Consider the following 19,535-nt stretch of genomic DNA (forward strand, 5'->3'; position numbering starts at 1 on the left):
TGAGCAGGTCTCTCCGCTCAGGAGCCCACCCGCAGTCCAAAAGGCAAGGGAGGGGAAATGTAGCTGCTCCACCTACCCTTATTGCTCGTCTCCAAGCCTCTTGGGGGCCTTTCTCCTTCCATTTCTCCTCCACAGCTTCTTCCTGTGGAATTTCCTGTAGTTTCAGGCACTCTCCCTTTTGACCCTCATCTGATCTATGTTCATCTGCCTATTTTTTTCCACTTTCTTCTAAAATCTGTCTTTCTTGCAGAGACACTCTGGCTGGCAGTTTTTCTCGTCTGCCATCTTGATTCTCCTCCGGTACTGCATTTTTTATTTGAAATTCAGCTTGGCTGTTATTGGCATGTATGAATGCCTCTGATTTGTGTGTATTGATTTTGTATCCTGAGACTTTATTGAATTCATTTATCAATTCTAGAAGTCTCTTGGTTGATTCCTTGGGGTTTTCTAAATATAATATCATATCATCAGCAAAGAGCAAGAGTTTCATCTCATCTGCCTCCATCTGGATGCCCTTAATACCCCTCTCTTGTCTAGTTGCTCTAGCAAGGACTTCCAACACTATGTTGAATAGAAGAGGAGATAGTGGGCAACCTTGTCTGGTTCCAGTTCTAAGTGGGAATGGTTTCAATTTTTCCCCATTCAATATGATATTCGCCGTGGGTTTGTCATAAATGGATTTGATAATTTTAAGGTATGACCCATCTATGCCTATTTTGTTCAGAGTTTTTATCATAAAGGTGTGCTGCACTTTGTCAAATTCTTTTTATGCATCTATTGAGAGAATCATATGGTCTTTGTTCTTGCTTTTATTTACGAGGTGAATTGCATTAATCGATTTGCGTATGTTGCACCAGCCTTGTATCCCTGGAATAAAGCCCACCTGGTCATAGTGAATTATTTTTTTGATATTGCGTAATGTATTTAATAATGTGAAAGTTCCTGAATTTAAGTGGTAGGTGTCAATATAAACTCAAGTTAAATCATCTATCAAATATCTTTTGGTTTTTTTGTTTGTTTGTTTTGTTTTGTTTTGTTTTGGTGAGACAGAGTCTTGCTCTGTTGCTCTGACTAAAGTGTAATGGCGTCATCGTAGCTTATTGCTCCTGACCTCAAGCCATCCTCCCACCTCGCCCTCCCAGAGTGCAAGGATTATAGGCATGTGCTACCGCGCCAAGCCCTCATCAAATATCTTTAAATGTGGTGAATTGTTTGGCAACTTTGAGGTAGTTGAGGAGATTTTTTATTTTTATTTATTTATTTATTTTTAATTGTTTTAGAGATAGGATCTCACTCTGTCACCCAGCTGGGATGCATTGGCACAGTCATAGCTTACTGCACCCTCGAACTCTTGGGCTCAAACAGTCCTCCTGCCTCTGCCTCTAGAGTAGCAGGGAATATAGGCATGCGCCACCATAACCAGCTAATTTTTTTCATTCTTTTAGAGACAGGGTCTCACTATGTTGCCCAGGCAGGGTGAACTGGCCTCAAGCGATCCTTCCACCTCAGTCTGCTGAGTCGGTATAGATATGAGCAACCATTCCTGGCTCAAGGTTTTTTTCGTTTTTATGTTTTTGGAGACAGGGGACAGGGTCTTGTTCTGTCGACAGGGCTAGAGTACAGTGGTGTTATCATAGCTCACTGCAGCCTTAAACTCCTGGGCTGAAGAGATCCTCCTGCCTTAGCCTCTTGAGTAGCTGGGACTACAGGTGTTTGCCACCACACCCAGCTAATTTTTCTATTTTTTGTAGAGATGGGGTCTTGCTCTTGCTCAGGCTCCTGGCCTCAAGCAGTCCTCCTGTCTCAGCCTCTCAAAATGCTAGGATTACAGGCGTGAGCCACCACGCCCTGCCAAGATTATTTTTAAATACAACTTTTTAATGTTTTTCTCTTCCCTAATATTTCCTAGACTAACCATAAGATCTGCTTTATATGAAGGAGATAGACATAACATCTTAAAGATTGTTCTTGAAGAAAAATATACAGCTTAGATTATTTTATTAAAATGTTTCTTTTTTGTGAGAAAATACATGACTTTAATATTATTTTGTCAAATGTTAACCATTTTATGTGTTTTGTCTTTTTAAAATTCAGGCTTTCATTAAAGATAGAACCAGGGGCAAGCACACCTCGCTCTGCTGCTTCCAGGGAAGATTTAGCAGGTCAGTGTGCACTTTTCTCCTGTTGCCGAATAATAAAGCAGATAACCTAGTAAGAATATACTCCAAAGTAAATAAAAACTTAGCACATCTTATATTGTATGCAAAACTTTATTTTGGTATTAAAATCTGTCAGTACTTTCTAGGGCTTTTTTTGTTTTTTAATTAAAAAGTTGCGTGTAGTTTGTCGGTAATGTACTAACAAATATGCTACCTAATCAAGGAAAATAGATGCAGAGATAGAAAATAATAGATAGGTGTTTATGAATATTCTATTCATTTTTTTTTTTTATTAAGAATGCACTGTCCGAGGCAATGAGGGTTGATTACACCAGAAATTTCTATGGTCTCAGTGGTAAATACTACTGTTTTTAATAATTATAGAAGTCAATTTTAGTGGCTTAATTTTTTTAAAGTTTACTTTAATACTGGGCCAAGTACTAAAAATATAAAAATCATAGTCCCTTGTTGCCTTATATATTATATGTATATTATAAGTAATCAAAATAAACCATAAAATTGAACAGAATCATTATTTAAGAAATCATTGATAAGTACCTTTTTAAAAATTCCCAATACATACATTTGCACTAAGCTTTATATTGTATATTCTAAAAAATATTTGAAGCATTATCTAATAAGAAATGAAGGAACAAACTATAACAATATCTATGGGGAAGAACATTCCAAGCAGAAAAGAATTTCAGTTTAAATCTCTTAAATTTGCTTTTCTTTTTGCTTTTTTTTTTTTTTTTTTTTTTTGAGAGAGAGTCTTGCTCTGTTGCCCAGGCTAGAGTGAGTGCCGTGGCGTCAGCCCAGCTCACAGCAACCTCAAACTCCTGGGCTTAAGCAATCCTACTGCCTCAGCCTCCTGAGTAGCTGGGACTACAGGCATGCGCCACCATGCCCGGCTAATTTTTTTTCTATATATAGTTTTTTAGTTGGCCAGATCATTTCTTTCTATTTTTAGTAGAGATGGAGTCTCGCTCTTGCTCAGGCTGGTCTCGAACTCCTCACCTCGAGCGATCTACCCCCCTCGGCCTCCCAGAGTGCTAGGGTTACAGGCGTGAGCCACCGCGCCCGGCCTAATTCTTAAAGCAATATTTTGCAAATCTGTATACTTTTGACTTCTATATTTTACTCCCATAGTTTGAACAATATCAGTGTAGACTTAATTTCTAACTTGAGTACTTTCTTTATATAATAGGAATCTGAAACTAGGAGTAAAGAAGCAGTGTATAAAATTAAAAGAGCACTGACCTAGGTTCAGATTTGTCTCTGATGTGAGATCCTAAGTGGATCTCTTCTAATTCTGCTTCTTCCCCTGTAAATTCACACTGCCTCTACTTAGTACAAATAAGATAGATAGAAATTAATGGATTGTGTATGGTTTGGGAGTTTGTGTTTTAGGACTTGGAAAGTATTTCTCATCTTCAAGTCAATTAAATAGAACTAATATTAATATTATTTTAAAATTTAAACCATATTTAATATTTTATACTAAGGGATGAAAAATAATCCTTTGAAACCACTTGAAAATTTCCTCTCTTTCTCTTTCTCTCTCTCTTTTTAATTTAACCCCAGGTCCTGAAGTAGGAGCATCACCACAAAGTGGAAGAAGAAGTGTGGCAGCTGAAGGAGCCTTGCTTCCCCAGACGCCTCCGTCCCCTCGGAACCTGATTCCACATGGACATAGGAAGTGCCACAGCTTGGGTTATAAGTCAGCATTTTTGTTTTATCTTTCACATTTTTAAGTTGTTTGTAGTTGGGTTTATTGTCTGTTTACCTTATTAGTTAAATAGAAAATAGTGTCCTTGCATAGTTTCTTTTTTTTTTTTTAAATAACAGCCTTTTTCTGATTCAGTAAAACTTCTTGTTTGCCTAAAAGCATTTATTTCTTCCTTTACCTAAATTATGAATTACCAGAAATGAGCTTTCCTCAACAATGTACTCATTTGGGGAAAATAAATGAACATTACAGAGAGCCATCATAAATGAAATCAGGATACCAATATACCATTTTCTTTTTAAATTATAACTTTTATATCAAAACAATTATTTTCTTAACTAAGTCATAAATTAAGATCTATAAAAACTATTCTTTTTATTCCTAAATACAACAGGAAAACTGATTTTTTTCTTTAACTTCTTTGCTTTGCAATATTTGTTTTCAAAAGGTTGATCCATGTTCGCTTTTGTCACGATTTTTATGAAAATTTAATAACTGTTCTCCAAAAGTGAATGTGAAAACAATTTTTTTAATGGAACTGAGGCTTAAGATGGATTTAAAGTATGCTCTAGTTATATGGGTAGATATGGCCAAGTTTGTTAAAACATCTTCCCTAAACTGTTAGTTTGAGATAGAATCTGTATGTTCATTAGTATGAGAGTTCACAAGTTCAGGATAGCAGATAAATCTTTTACATCCTAAATCTTTGGAGTATCTTTTATATCCTAAATTAATAACAATAGTAAGAGCTGTGAAAAATATTTCTCTTTGTTTCCAGTTTCATTCATAAAATGAACACAGCAGAGTTTAAGAGTGCGACGTTCCCAAACGCAGGGCCGAGACATCTGTTAGATGACAGCGTCATGGAGCCCCACGCACCATCTCGAGGCCAAGCAGAAAGTTCTACTCTTTCTAGTGGAATATCAATAGGTGAGAAATAGTTCTCTGCAAGGGTTCCAACTGAACATAAAATGAAAATTGTAACAAAATTCACCTGGAAAAAATTCATTAACCCTACCATACACAGAGAAAATTTGGTTTAAAAAAAAGTAGCAATTAAATATAGGATGAAGTTAATACTTCATGATGGTTTTCAAAGTGCTTAATGTTTTTGAGTCCAAAAGGGGAGGCATTTGAAGATATGGTGGGAAAAGAATGTGAGCTGGGTGCATTAGTTAGCTGCATGAGACTTGGATGTAGGAATGAGGAAAAGGGTGTAGTCAAGTGTGACTACAGGTTCTTTGGATTAAGCAGCTAGTTAGATGATGATGCTGTTACCAAGGTAGAGAATACTGTGGGCAGTAAAGTGTTTGTGAAGAGTGGCTGAGTTTGGGGACCCAAGAACTCTGTTTTGGACATGTGCCTGTGGGGCTGTCAGGTAAACTGTTGAATGTGTGAATCTGGAGCTCAGTGGGGTATGATCAGGTCTGAAGATATGAGAGCTCTAATACATTTTATAGGCCATGGGACTAGGGAGAAAATAATAAGAGAAGAACATCCTCACATTTAGAGGTCTGATTAAATTATTGTTTTAAAAGAAAGGTGGGCCATTAAAGGCAGCTACAAAGGAGAGATCAGTGAAGTGTGGCGGGGAAAAAAAACAGTGTGATATTACAAACCTCAGTAGACAGATTGTCTCCAGGAGGAGGAAAGTGCTGAATGTATTAATATCAAATGTAAAAGAGAAATAAAATGAGGATGGGGAATCAACCAGGGGATTTGGCAAGATAAAAGTCACCAGTGATTCTGACGAGGGTTGCTTCATAGAATGGTGAGATGGGCAAAGCCCTACTTGGAGTAGATCTGAGAATGAGGGGTGAGAAAATAAAGATATCTACTGTGAAGGAGAGCAGAAAATTGGGGCCATACTGAACGGGGATGTGAGATTAAGAGAGAGGTTTGTTTGTTTTTACTTCCTAAATTTTTACTTTCTAAATCTTCTAGATGAGCATTATTTCTTTTTATAATTAGAAATTATCCATACATTGCTATTTTTATTTTTAAAAAAATAGGAAAATGTCTTCCTCTGTGATTAGTACCAGGTTGCTGAAGAGCTAAGCCTGTTATTGTTAGTATGATCTTCTCAATATTGATTCACGCCAATAGAAAGATGCAAAAGGAGGTTCATTTTCTTGAACACATTGACCTCTTTATTCCTAGAGAGTTCTAAACCCTGAAAAGGAAATTACTTCAAAGCTCTCCATTACCATTCAGCAGTTATTTGATGTTCTCCTTTTTATAAATGCAAATGATTAAATGATGACAAAATCTTTGAAATAGAAGACAAGTTTGTTACCTGAAATACCTTTCATTAATGTTCTAAGTTGCCTATGTGCAAATATCAACCTCAGTCTGAAAATTTATACACTGGAAAATTTGTAAAAGGAAGAACTTTTGCCAGTCAAAAATTTGTTACACTTATGGAATCTGGCATGCCACTTAAAGCAAAAAATAATTTTTAAGGTTACAGCTCTCAAGTATATAATACTTGGCTTTTTCCCATCATGCATATTATAATGATTATTCTCTAGTTTATTTGTAGCTTTTACTTTTCATAGACGTTCTTTTGATTACCTCAAGATGGTTATCTAGTTATTTTGAGTTAAAGTTAGTTGTCTCTTTGGAGACTTTTGTCTTTTACAGATTTTTGCCTTTTTGTTTATTTTTTGTATTCTAAGGCTTAAGCAGGTAAACAATAAAAGATTGTTGCATCCTTGTTTGTAAATTAAGAACATTACACATAGGCATTTACCATCCAGAATTTTTGTTTTAAAGCTTTAACATTATGAAAAAAGAGTAAGTCTGTTACCATAAGATGGTAGGTGTTAATACACAAAACAGTTTTTTCCTTAGCTGTAACTTTTACATGCAACATTAATCCTTAATACTATACCATGAAGGTTTTGATTGTGGAAAAATTAGCCAGTGCTTGGAGCAGTGGCCTCAAACCTTTTCTAATGTGTTATCTATGTCCTAGATAACCTACAGTAGTCTTGCATATCCACGCTGAGCTTCACACTTCTGAAAAAGCTTACATTTTCTACAGATGTCATACTAATTATGCTTAAAAGGTAATCTACAGGACCCCACCAACAACCACAGGTTTCCTCTGATTTCTCATCTGAACCACGCAATACAGAAAATTATTTCAGTGACTATTGTCTCAGTTCATCCAAGGATGGTACATAACTAGTGCCATTCTAAGCCCTTAGAAGAGGTATACATCTGTCACATCTAATGGATACCTTACGGCTGCGGCCCCCATGGCCCAAGCTGAGGCCCAGTACTGGTTCGTGGCCTGATAGGAACCGGGCCTTGCATCACTGCCTGAGAGCGCTGCCTCTCCCTTCCTGCCCCCAACACACATCTGTGGAAAAATTGTCTTCCATGAAACTGGTCCCTGGTGCCAAAAAGGTTGGGGACCGCTCCCTTACAGCTTTAGAGTTTGAGTCTCTCCTAGAACCCTGGTTGTAAAAGTCTGCTAGACTATTCAACTTGACATGTTAATCATCCCAATTTTATTGAGAGCCAGAATTATCTTTAAAATAACTTTTAAATCAATCTAAGCTGTTTTGGACTCTCCAAATTCATTCTCCTCAGTTTTCTTTTTCCAGCTAATTTTAAGCTTTCTATTTGAAGATCGTTTTAACTGATCTTCTGGCCAAAGAGAAAGATGTTATTAATACAACTTTATAGCACTAATTTTTCTTTTAATTTCAGATTCCATCCTCTTCAACCTGGTCTCTAAAGGCAAAGAATTGGATTTCATTAAGCTTTTTATCCTTACAGTACTAATAGATTTTAATACAAAGAGAAAAGAAGTATGCCATGATCCTCTAAGGATTTCATAATTATATTGGTCCTAGATTATGACAGACTTAATAAGAAAAATTTTATGCTATTTTATATTCTCTAATGGTGGGAAAAAATGATTATTTAACATAATGAATTTGAGCTATAAGTAGGCATGCAAAAATATTTTATGCTATTTTGTTATTTTAGGTAGTCTTGTCAATTTATATAATCCAATATATTGCAGAATGAACCTAGTGGCAATAATAGTGGAATAAAGAATTATGTGTATGTTCACCCACAATGTGATTGTCATTTTATGAGCACAGTTAGTGAAATGATTTTTAAAATATAAAATCTAAACTGGAAAAATAATTGTGATGCTTAAAAAATAGAATAACTTTTGACTTTTAGGTAGCAGTGATGGTTCTGAACTAAGTGAAGAGACCTCATGGCCTGCTTTTGAAAGGTAAGAAAAATTGTCCACTTGAACTATTTTATTTTGCCTCTCTTAAAGTATATGATTATGCATTTTAAGAGATAATGTTTATTACATATCTCTAAGGGACTATTTAAGCTTCCTGCTAGTAGAAGAAATTAGAAGTTGATATTTAGGTTGGGAATTGTCAGTAATGAGAATGATTGGCTGATAGTCATATCTATAAATGTTTATTTGGTGGCATGACACATGTATTTGAATTTTACTACATTTAAAATAATCATAGTCAATATACATACTTATGTATTCAAATGTGAAATTATTTTCTAAGTTCTGATTCATTTAAGTAATTTTAAGGCATTTAGTGTAATGGTCATCTTTATTCTCTGCCACTTTGTCAAGGGCAAAATGACTTAATAAATTTTAAATTATACTGTAAGTAAAGGAGATTGAAGTTTGAATTGAAATTGTCATGAACTCAAAATTTACACAAAGTACACCGATTTATACTGAAATACTGTAAGTTGTGCTCCCTTCTCCTTTTCTTTGTTTACTTGACTCTTGACTAAAATATTGCTCCCTTTTGTATATAAACCAAGTAACTTTCTAAATAATGCCTCTATTTATTATTCAACATGAGGGTTGTTTAGATTGAATGTTGAATGTCATATTAACACTGGATTTGAAAATACTTAGTTGCCTAACTCCTTATCAGTCACTTTTTAATAGAAAACAATTTGAAATTAAATTATATTTGAATTGGTTAATTTCAAGCTGTTTGATGTTTAATTAGAAAATTAGATCCTTATTCCTCATGAAACTTCTTAAAGATTTCTCACAATTATGTGATTAAGATTTTATTCATAAGCCCTATATTTCAAAGTAGTTTTGATCCTTTCTACTCTAATTATCAGTGCTCCCAAGATTTGTTCTTTGTTTTGGAGGATTCTTAACAATGTGTTTTTATATATTATTTCTCTTCCAACTTTTACTTGAAATCTCTTTATTTTGATTTTCTTGAAATGGGAAAAACACAAGAGTTGATTCTGACATGCTGTCTGAATTTGTACAAATTGTCTTTCCCTCTAGAATGATCATAATACCATCACATTTGATTTATAGAGTATATTGTAATCTTTAGGTAAAAAATACTGATTAACAAAATTGTTTCTTAGATTGCTTGAGTTAAGTGAGTAACCAGAACGGTGTGTTAAATAATCTGTTCTCATCCCAGCAGGTTACTTATGAAGACAGTTTTTTTTTCTTTCAGCATAATAAAGGATCAAGCAATGAAGATAGTATTTAACAGTGTTACCTTCCCATCTCAAAAAATGTTTTTCTTTTATGACAAATGTTTTGCTTTGCAGACATTTGCAGCTAAAAAAAAAATCTGTACCTATGCCAAGTTTGAATCAGTGGCCCTTGGAACATTTCAAGAACAGTTAAATCAGTGGCTCTTGGAACATTTCGAGAACAGTTAAATGAATGCTGCCTAGCAAGATTCAAACATGCAATAATAAAAAGTTAATGAAGAAGTAGGATTTACCTTACTTGTGAATAGTGAACTTGAAAATAGTACCTGAATGTTAACTTGCCATTTTCTGTTCTTATTTTCTAGAGGGAGATCAAATATATTATTGCTTAAGTTGCTAAAATAATGCTTTTTCTTTTAAATATTATTTATCAACAATGCTACTTTTAGCTCTTCCCAGGCAAAGAAGTATTAGTGTTTATGTTTCTGTGTTTATTTCCTTTGTGTTAAGTATAATGTGCCATTTTGGATAAATATATTAGCTCAAACCATTTTTTATCATTTACTAGCTTTTTCAGTTGACATAGAAATAGCATAATACCTATGTCACTCAGTTCATCTCTTTTAAGTTTTCTTTGATTTAATATAAAGGATAAACAGGAAATAAGGTTTTCCTCATTAATTTTAAGTTTATAAGTCACATTGCTTTTAGGTGTCTTCATAGGGACATGTAATAAAATGGAATTATTTATATAAATTCAGACATCATATTCTAACTGGAATCCAAGAAGTGTAATAGAATCTTAAGGATTTTTCAGGTTTTTATATTATTTGGCTATAAGTAGCTCTTTAATTCCTTTAGTAGATTTGTTAAAGTGAACGTATACATAAAGATATGGTATGTACTAAACACCTATAAGTATTTCTAGAGTCAATAGTAGAAGAAAAAATTTTTTGAAATCTATGCTGCATGCTTTAAAAAAAGAAAGAGGAAAAATCACATACTGTCCTGTACTGTAAGATTTAGAAAGCTATATTACATGAAGAAACTATTATGCTGTTGTAGGTATTGATGATTGTGTGACTAAAAGTATATGTAATATATACAATTTATAATGGAATCCAACAGGAACAGATTATACCATTCTCTCGGCCCGGTGACAAGAGTGGCACGAAATGGCTATCGAAGCCACATGAAGGCCAGCAGGTACAATTCCCCTGCATTCAGGGGTCACAGAACTCCCTTCTGGTGTTGGTGATTGGCTAACATGGGTGTGGTCTGACATTATTTCTGTTCTTTCTCAACTAATTGATTTAAAAACTAAACACATTGCCTAGAAAAACTTTATTTCCAAGATGTAATATGGAGATAAATTTGAACTGTTCTTTCTGATCCGCAGGGCTAGTTACTACACTTGCATCTTTATGTCATATTTTTTAAATGCTTCCAAGTTTGTATGCTTTTAACTGCACAGGTCTTTTTTTCTAATGCTGCTAGTTATTGAATGAGCAATGTAAAAATCTTATTATTCATCATTATTCATAAGCTGCAATCAAAGCCTTTACTTTGCTAATAAATCCACATTTGATTTGTCTGTTTTAAAAAGTTTTTCAGATAAACCACAGGTCCTGAATTTGGACAAGTCTGTTTCATTAAGTAATATTTGTATATTTAAGCTCATGTTCATTCAGTTGTTCACCTAGTTAAATTGGGTCTCTTTCTACTCTATAGTAGCTGTGGAGGCAAATGAAGATGGTACAGTGATTGGGGGAATGGGGTCTAGTGGCAATGGGTAATCAAACAATTCATAATACAACAAAATAACAAACTTCATGTCAATTTGATGGTGTCTAATCCCCTTGTGTATACCTCCTTGAATATAAATAGTTCTACCATGAAATTTCTACTGTTTTCTAGGTTTTTAAGTCACTTTGAAGACCTAAATAATCACAAAGGAATAAACTAGCAAACTGCAGTTTTCTTTGCTGTTGTAGGAATTGTGCAGCTCATGTCGAGTCACCAGGGAATGATAGTTTTTATCAGTGTGTATGTTTAATTGGCTCATGTAAGAATCATTGTTGTTTTAAATATGAAACCTTAAATCAATTGGGGAAAGATATTAAAATGTTGATTGTTTTGTGATGGTTTTTTAAAGATATATGAAAAGGAAATCTTGAGTTTGAGAATTATTCCTTTCTTAGGGAGCTGTTAGGCCATAATCAAACACTTATGTATCAACAGCATTTAAATGTCATTAAAATTTGTTGCAGAAAGCTAATTTTTTAAATATATTATTGCCTTTGTTACTTCTTTCTGCTATTTTAGAAGTAAATTTAGCATGAGTTTTCTCTTTCTTTTTTTCCTTCTTAAGCTTCTACTATTTTTATTTTCAGTTTTATAAACTTAAATACTTTTAACAAATAGAATCCTCATCTTTCCTACCAGGACTTAAAAGTTTCTAATGGGGAAAACAGTGATGCAGTGTGGCATATTAAGAAGAAGGAAAAAAATCTTAAATGTTGAATCTTTACTGAAGTGAATTATTGCATTCTTTCTGAATTATACTTGTTCAAATATCATAAAGTGTGTTTTTTAACCAGCTGCTGACTTGAATAACTTCCTAATTAACTTTTGTGACAGCTTATAAATTTCAGATTAATAAACCTTTAAAATTGTGTCTTCTCAGCTCTGAATAAAGTTACAAAGTTTTAAAATTAAGAATAATTACATTTTATTTAAGTACCTACTTGATGACTACTATAGACAAAAGCCCTTATGTGTTCTTTTCTTCATTTTATTGTTATAGTTCTGCAGAATCAGAAGATTTGGCAGTACATTTATATCCAGGAGCTGTTACTATTCAAGGTGTTCTCAGGAGAAAAACTTTGTTAAAAGAAGGCAAAAAACCTACAGTAAGATTTCAGTATATTTTAATACACCTCTAAAAATATGCAAATGTATAAGACCCTAAAAAGTACTAAGACAATTGAAGTAAAACCAGATATATAGTAGACTGGAAATAATTTAAAATAAAATACTTTGCCCTTATTCTTGGGCAATATATTCTAAGACCCCCCAGTGGATGCCTGAAACAACAGATAGTAATGGAACACGTTTCTATTCATATGTTCCACCCCAAATGTAATGTCTTTTACATCTTAACCAAGCACTTACCACAACTGTGGCCGCCGTACCTTTTGCAGTTAGAGGTGCGATAGCAACAGGAGCATGGATTTCTTTCCTCCTTCACAATTTCTCAGGTAGAAGACTTGTTCTTTCTGTAGATCTTAGCAACCTCAGCATATGACTTTTCTTTCCTTATAAAGTTGAAACTTTTATCTTTTCTCTTCAAGGAAGCACTTGACGGCTTCTCTTTGGCACATCTGAATTGCCAGCATCACTGTTCTTACACGTTGGGGTAAAATAAGGGTTATTGGAACACAAGCACCCCAAGATACTATGACAGTCAGTCTGATAATGAGAAGGCCACTGAGTGACTGACAGGAAGGTAGCATAGACAGTGTAGAGATGCTGGACAAAGGGAGGATTCATGTCCTAGGCAAGACAGATCAGGGCTGCATAGTGAGATTTCATCAGGCTACTTGGGATGGTGCACAATTTAAAACTTATGAATTGTTTATTTCTGGAATTTTCCATTTAATATTTTTGGACCAGAGTTGCCCATGGGTAACTATAAAACCACAGAAAGTGAAACCATGGATAAATGGGGGAGAGACTAGTGTGCACATTTGCCTCACCACGTTTCTTAAAGTGTTACTGTACTTGGTATATAGATTTTAATTAAATCATATGTGAGGGTTGCTTAAATCAAGGTACTCCTGGCCTTTTCTTTAGCCTCTATTATAGTTCTTATATGAGATTGTTTCTTAGAGACACATGAAAGTATGTCATTCAGAAGTATTTTAGTAATAAGTTTAGGAAAAATAGAGAGTAGCAACTCTAAAAATGGAATTTGACTAATTTTGTTTCATCGGCTTATTAAATCTTTGTAATGCAGTTTTATTTTTGTACATAAAATAGAACCTACCTAGCCGGGCGCAGTGGCTCACGCCTGTAATCCTAGCACTCTGGGAGGCTGAGGTGGGCAGATCATTTGAGCTCAGGAGTTCGAGACCAGCCTGAGCAAGAGCGAGACCCCCGTCTCAACTAAAAATAGAAAGAAATTATATGGACAGCTAAAAATATATATAGAAAAAATTAGCCGGGCATGGTGGTGCATGCCTATAGTCCCAGCTACTCGGGAGGCTGAGGCAGGAGGATGGCTTGAGCCCAGGAGTTTGAGGTTGCTGTGAGCTAGGCTGATGCCATGGCAGGCACTCTAGTCCAGGCAACAGAGCAAGACTCTGTCTCAAAAAAAAAAAAAAAAAAAAAATAGAACCTACCTATTAAATGTCTTCCAAACCATAACTATATTGGAGAAAATAAAAAGCAACTTAGTAGAATAAAACTTTTTATATATAACAAAGAAGTTTGTTTTTCCCAAAACCAGCATAGCAGTTTGACTAGTAAAGAAAGATTTTTTTCTTTTCTCAAATTCGAATTATAAAACCTTTTATGTATATCCACACTTAAAATGCTTTTAAAGGTATGAGAGCTTCTTAAAATATAAAAATAGCTTCCATCTGAGTAATCTTATTTTGCTGCTTATATCACAGTAAACCAAAAGCACGTATAATCAAGAAGCCATATTAGACCAGCTGGTAAATGAAGAATAGCGTGTCACTTGAGGCTTTACCATACCTATTGTGTGCCAGGTGCTAGGAATAGAGCAGTGAACCAGATAAGACAAAGTGCCTACCCTATAAAGATTACACTCCAATAAGGAGAAACAGAGAGTAAGTCCTTAAAATAAGGTCACAGGATACAGAATGATGGGGTGAGGAGGGATATCACCGTAGCAAGGCATTTGAGCCGTGATGTGAGTGAGGAAGGTGAGTTAGTCTTGTGAAGATCTAGAGTTCAAGAGACAGGAAGCCCTGTGTAGATGAAGCATTGAAATTGGGGGAGATGGAGGAGATGAGGTCAGGGACAAAAACCAGAGTTGTTTCATGATATATTAGATGTGATGTATATGGGGAAAAGTGGAAATAAAGATAACTTCTAGGTTTAGGGACCGAGCTAGGTGGATGTTGGGGACATTTATTGAAATGGAGAGGGCAGGTAAGTATTAGCCAAGTTCAATGTGATATGGTTATTAAACATTCAAGTGGAGATAACAGTTTGGCTCTTTAAAAAGTGTTCAAGAGTTCAGCAGAGTTAGTGTCCAGGGATAGAGATTTAGGAGTCATTAGCATACAAATAGTATTTGAAGTGTGGAACTGAATGAAATAGATTATGAAGGAAGTGTAGCTAGGGAAGAAAAAAGGGCTGGTAGGTAGGGCTGTGTAGCATTAAAGGTCTCCTACAAGAAGAGTGTAGAGGAAAACTAAGGAACTGTTATCCCAGAAGCCTAGCAGTTATATAAAATACTTCAAGAAGAAAGCAATGGTCAACTGGGTAAGATGCTGCTAAGAGGCTGACTATGATAAGAGGCTTTGGTAAAATTATAGTCATCGGTGACCTTGACAACAGTGTTCTTAGCGAGAAAGCCAAATGAAGTAAAGTGAGTAGAAAATGGGCAAAATAGAAATACAGGCAAGAATTGGAGACAGCCGTGCAAGAAGTTATGCTGTGAAAAGAAGCAGAGAAATTGGATGGTATCTGAGGGATGAGAGAATGGGTCAAAGGAGGGATTTTAAAGATGAGAGTACTGATAAGGCTCGTTTGTATAATGTTGGTAGTGGGAGAGAAATTGAGATGCAACAGAGAGAGTTAACTGCAAAATCAGATTTCTTTTTTTTTTTTTTTTTTGGAGACAGAGTCTCACTCTGTTGCCCAGGCTAGAGTGAGTGCCGTGGCATCAGCCTAGCTCACAGCAACCTCAAACTCCTGAGCTCAAGGGATCCTCCTGTCTCAGCCTCCCGAGTAGCTGGGACTACAGGCATGCACCACCATGCCCGGCTAATTTTTTCTATATATATTTTTAGCTGTCCATATAATTTCTTTCTATTTTTAGTAGAGATGGGGTCTCGCTCTTGCTCAGGCTGTTCTCGAACTCCTGAGCTCAAACGATCCGCCCACCTCGGCCTCCCAGAGTGCTAGGATTACAGGCGTGAGCCACCGCGCCCGGCCAAAATCAGATTTCTTAAAGTGAGAGATAGTAGCTATCTAGGGCATAAAAGGAGAGTTGAGTTTGTCTTTAGGTAGAATTAGGGTTAACAATTCTGTTGACTGAGTATGTGAGTCTACAAACAGGTAGTTCAGTGGAATTCATGCTGGAAAAATGAGGTAATTCTCACCAGATTTCATCCATTTTTCTGTAGGAGATATACAATGACATCATGGGAGGGACAGTATGAAAATTTTGAGGAAAAGATATGAAATAGTTGTCTCCAGATTGAGAGAGAGAAAGAGAAATGACTTGATTGGGTAAAAGGAAAGTACTAATAATTTCCATTTGAAATTGGTGATCATAATTTTATCATTGGCACAATTGTATGCTTTCTCCAGCAGTATTCTGCTACTGTGATGTGGTGCCAAGTAATCAGATGTTAGATTTGACTAGATTTAGGATTTTTATCAGGAGAGAAGGGTAATGGGATTAAAGTATTTGGAAGGGAATGGATATAGTTCTGGACCCTGGAATGTACGCTAATATATAGATGTGAAGAAAGGAGAGGGAAGATACCAGATTGAAGGGGGCAGCAGCAATACTAGATAATATTAAAAAGTAAATAGGATTCTTGATGAGATTAAGAATTATCTGAATGAGAGTATTACAGTATATTAGCTGGAAGTGGTAGGAGTATTTGAGATTTCAGAAATGACATGTAACAGCTCTAAGGTTAGGCCTTCAATGGCTGAAGTGAAGTGGATCATTGGCACTAAGAAGGTAGAGAAACTGAGAAACCAGTAGCACTTTAATAGTATGTTCATGTGTTTGTCCTTTCCAGGTAGCCTCTTGGACAAAATACTGGGTAGCTTTGTGTGGGACACAGCTTTTTTACTATGCTGCCAAATCTCTAAAAGCTACAGAAAGAAAACATGTAAGTATACCTTCTCTAAATTTTTGGCATAGTTTCATAGCCTCTTGTGGTTGTAAAGAAAGTAGCCCTAATGGGATGCAAGGGGCTTTGTTTTGTTTTGTTTTGGTTTTTAGAGATAGGGTCTCTTATTGTTGCCCAAGGTGGAATGCAGTGGCATGATCATAGCTCAAACTGTGTAACCTCAAACTCCTGGGCTTGAGCGATCCTCCCACCTCAGGCTCCCGAGTAGCTAGAACTACAGGCACACACTACCATGCCTGGTTAAGACACAAGGGTTTTTTGCTTTATGTTTTTTTCCCATCTACTAATCTAGAAGTATTTTATACTTACTCCTTGTAGGAATACAGTAATCAAATTATTTTTATATTTAGTAAGACCATTCCCCAAGAAGATCTTTGGAACAACTTCCAAATTTTTAAGTTCCTTTTTGAATACTATTTTTTCCATTGCAAATGCCAAAACTACACGTTATAGATATCTATCTTGGCATCAAAGTTTTCTCAGACCTGGGTTTCTGGTTCAGAACATGGTTCAAAACTGTTGCCTTGGAGTCTCAGTTCCTAATCAGCAAAATGAAAATTTAGGACCGATATCTGAAGTTCTTACCACCTCAATCTCTGATTCAGTGATTTTTCCCAACAGTGATGAGGAATGAGTGATCACAATAGTTACTACAGTCCTCTTTCTTGTGCTTCCTATTACTTAAAAGAGGCCTCTTGATGCTGTTTTCACCATGTAGAATCTTCCTGTAAATCTCTTTTGCGTGCTGTTTTGTGATACAATCAATCTTTGAAAGGAAGAATAATTTTTCATGTTGCATTAATAAAATCTCTTTGAGAGGAATTTTATTTCTAAATTATATATTGGGGGGAAATTAAGTGGTAAACTAGTAAAGAAAAATGTAAGTCCTTTTTCTCCTTATAAGTTACCCAAATGATATTGCATAATTTAGAGAAACTCTTTTTTATTCTCAGAATGTTAGCCATTTAATCAAACCAGAGGTACAGAAGAGGACATTTTGGTTTAAATGAATGTGGGAAGTGCCCTAAGCTAGCATTGCCTTCCTGATCAGCCGTACCACAGCCTGCCTCTGTCCTGAACTCCATGTGACTCAGTACCTTGCTTTTCTTTAGAGCGTCACCATGTGCTTCCCTAATTAATACATTTCATTTTTGTGCTATACCTGAATGGAATCATATATATTCTTAAGCACTACTTTGTCATTCACTATCATGTTATAATTGTTTAGACAGCTCTTGCATTAAGGTAAAGGATTGAGAGTGTGATCATGGAGATTATTCTGTGAATATTTATTTTTTGGTATTGTGGTCAAATTGATTGTAACGCCCACATACCCTACAAAAATTACACAGATTCGGTTTGCTGGAACATTTTGCAGAGTCATTACCTCTAGTTAGTACTACAGTACTCAGTGGGGGAAGAAGGTTAATAAAGCTAAATTAAATCCTTTGTCTTGAGATACAGACCAACTAAGTTCATATAGCCACTTTGAGATAGTTATTGGCTGGATTTCACTTAGTTGACTATTACAAAGAAGTAGTTACTCAAAATAAAATTTTTTGTTTTAATTAGAAAAAGGCTAAATTAGAGAAGTTATAAGATAACTGAATTTGTTATCTAATGCATATGTTAAATATCATTTTGTGTCTTTCATTGCTACTTGCACACAATGAATTACTAATATAGTTTGGGTTTTTAATTATATGAGGTTTCTGATAAATGTCTATGAAATGTTTTGAAAGTAAAGCGTAGTGGGTTGTGAGAAAATCAAATTGAATACCAAGGAAATGGACTGTATTTCTCATCTTTTCTAATTAAAACTATTATGATTAAAGAATGAATTATAAGAATAGGATAGAGGGTATACAGACATGGCCATGTCTATATTTAGTATTAATTTTGGGATAGAAGAGATATGGCACAGAACTAAAAACAATAAAGGGAAAAAAATTTTTTAATCATTTTTAAACAAAGCTAAAATAAAAACAAATTGGAAGAAAATATCTTCTATATATAAACAACAGATAAAGGATTTATGTAAATACAGCACCTACCTATATTGTGTTCTTACCAAATATTTAACCTGAATCTTATGAGGAAATAATCAAATCCAGATTATGGGACATCTGTGAGACAACTGGCCTAGATGGTTAAAAAGACCAAAATTTACAGGCATACCAAAAGCCCTAACTTAAGCATTATATTAATACAAGGTATCCATGTAACAAAAATACTTGTACCCCATTAATATTTTGAAATTAAAAAAAATTGGCAGAATAGGGAGGTGGGGGACAAGGAGGATTGTTCTAGATTAAAAAAGACTTGACGGCCCGGCGGTGGCTCACACCTGTAATCCTAGCATTCTGGGAGGCCAAGGTGGGAGGAAATGATCTGGACAGCTACAAATATATATATATAGAAAAAAATTAGCCGGGCATGGTGGCGCATGCCTGTAGTCCCAGCTACTCGGGAGGCTGAGGCAGAAGGATCGCTTAAGCCCAGGAGTTTGAGGTTGCTATGAGCTAGGCTGATGCCACGGCACTCTAGCCAGGGCAACAGAGCGAGACTCTGTCTCAAAACACACACACACACACATACACACACACACGCACACACAGAAAAAATGAGCCAGGCATGGTGGCCCATGCCTGTAGTCCCAGCTACTCGGGAGGCTGAGGCAGGAGGATTGCTTGAGCCCAGGAGATTGAGTTTGCTGTGAGCTCAGCTGACACCATGGCACTCTAGCCCAGGCAACAGAGCGAGACTCTGTCTCAAAAAAAAAAAAAAAAGAAAGAAAGAAAGAAATAGAACATTACCCGCACCGTCAATCCCTTCCCAGATGGCACCCCCTTCCTTCCTATCAGCCATACTCACCATCTGTCACTGTCATCAATTTCCTGTTAATTGTTGCCTTGTTTTTCTTTAGAGCTTTATCATATGCACTTCCTTATACAATACACTGTTTGATTTTTTTTAACTATACCTCAGTGGCTTCACATATATATTCTAAGCACTAGGTTTTTTGTTTAATATTAT

At 35.5% G+C, this 19,535-nt stretch overlaps 1 protein-coding gene across 1 annotated transcript in view; it reads left to right on the forward strand.

Moving 5' to 3' along the window:
• Window positions 1-19,535, forward strand: part of RALGPS2 (Ral GEF with PH domain and SH3 binding motif 2) — a 158,237-nt gene that overhangs the window by 129,120 nt on the left and 9,582 nt on the right. Inside the window, exons 11-17 of the mRNA XM_069478396.1 lie at window positions 2,095-2,162; window positions 3,744-3,879; window positions 4,667-4,818; window positions 8,095-8,149; window positions 10,501-10,578; window positions 12,179-12,284; window positions 16,386-16,478. Of these exons, the coding sequence (XP_069334497.1) occupies window positions 2,095-2,162; window positions 3,744-3,879; window positions 4,667-4,818; window positions 8,095-8,149; window positions 10,501-10,578; window positions 12,179-12,284; window positions 16,386-16,478 (688 nt within the window). The remainder of the gene's footprint in view (window positions 1-2,094; window positions 2,163-3,743; window positions 3,880-4,666; window positions 4,819-8,094; window positions 8,150-10,500; window positions 10,579-12,178; window positions 12,285-16,385; window positions 16,479-19,535) is intronic.

This window comes from Eulemur rufifrons, chromosome 8, assembly GCF_041146395.1.
Source record: "Eulemur rufifrons isolate Redbay chromosome 8, OSU_ERuf_1, whole genome shotgun sequence".
Classification (NCBI taxonomy): domain Eukaryota; kingdom Metazoa; phylum Chordata; class Mammalia; order Primates; family Lemuridae; genus Eulemur; species Eulemur rufifrons.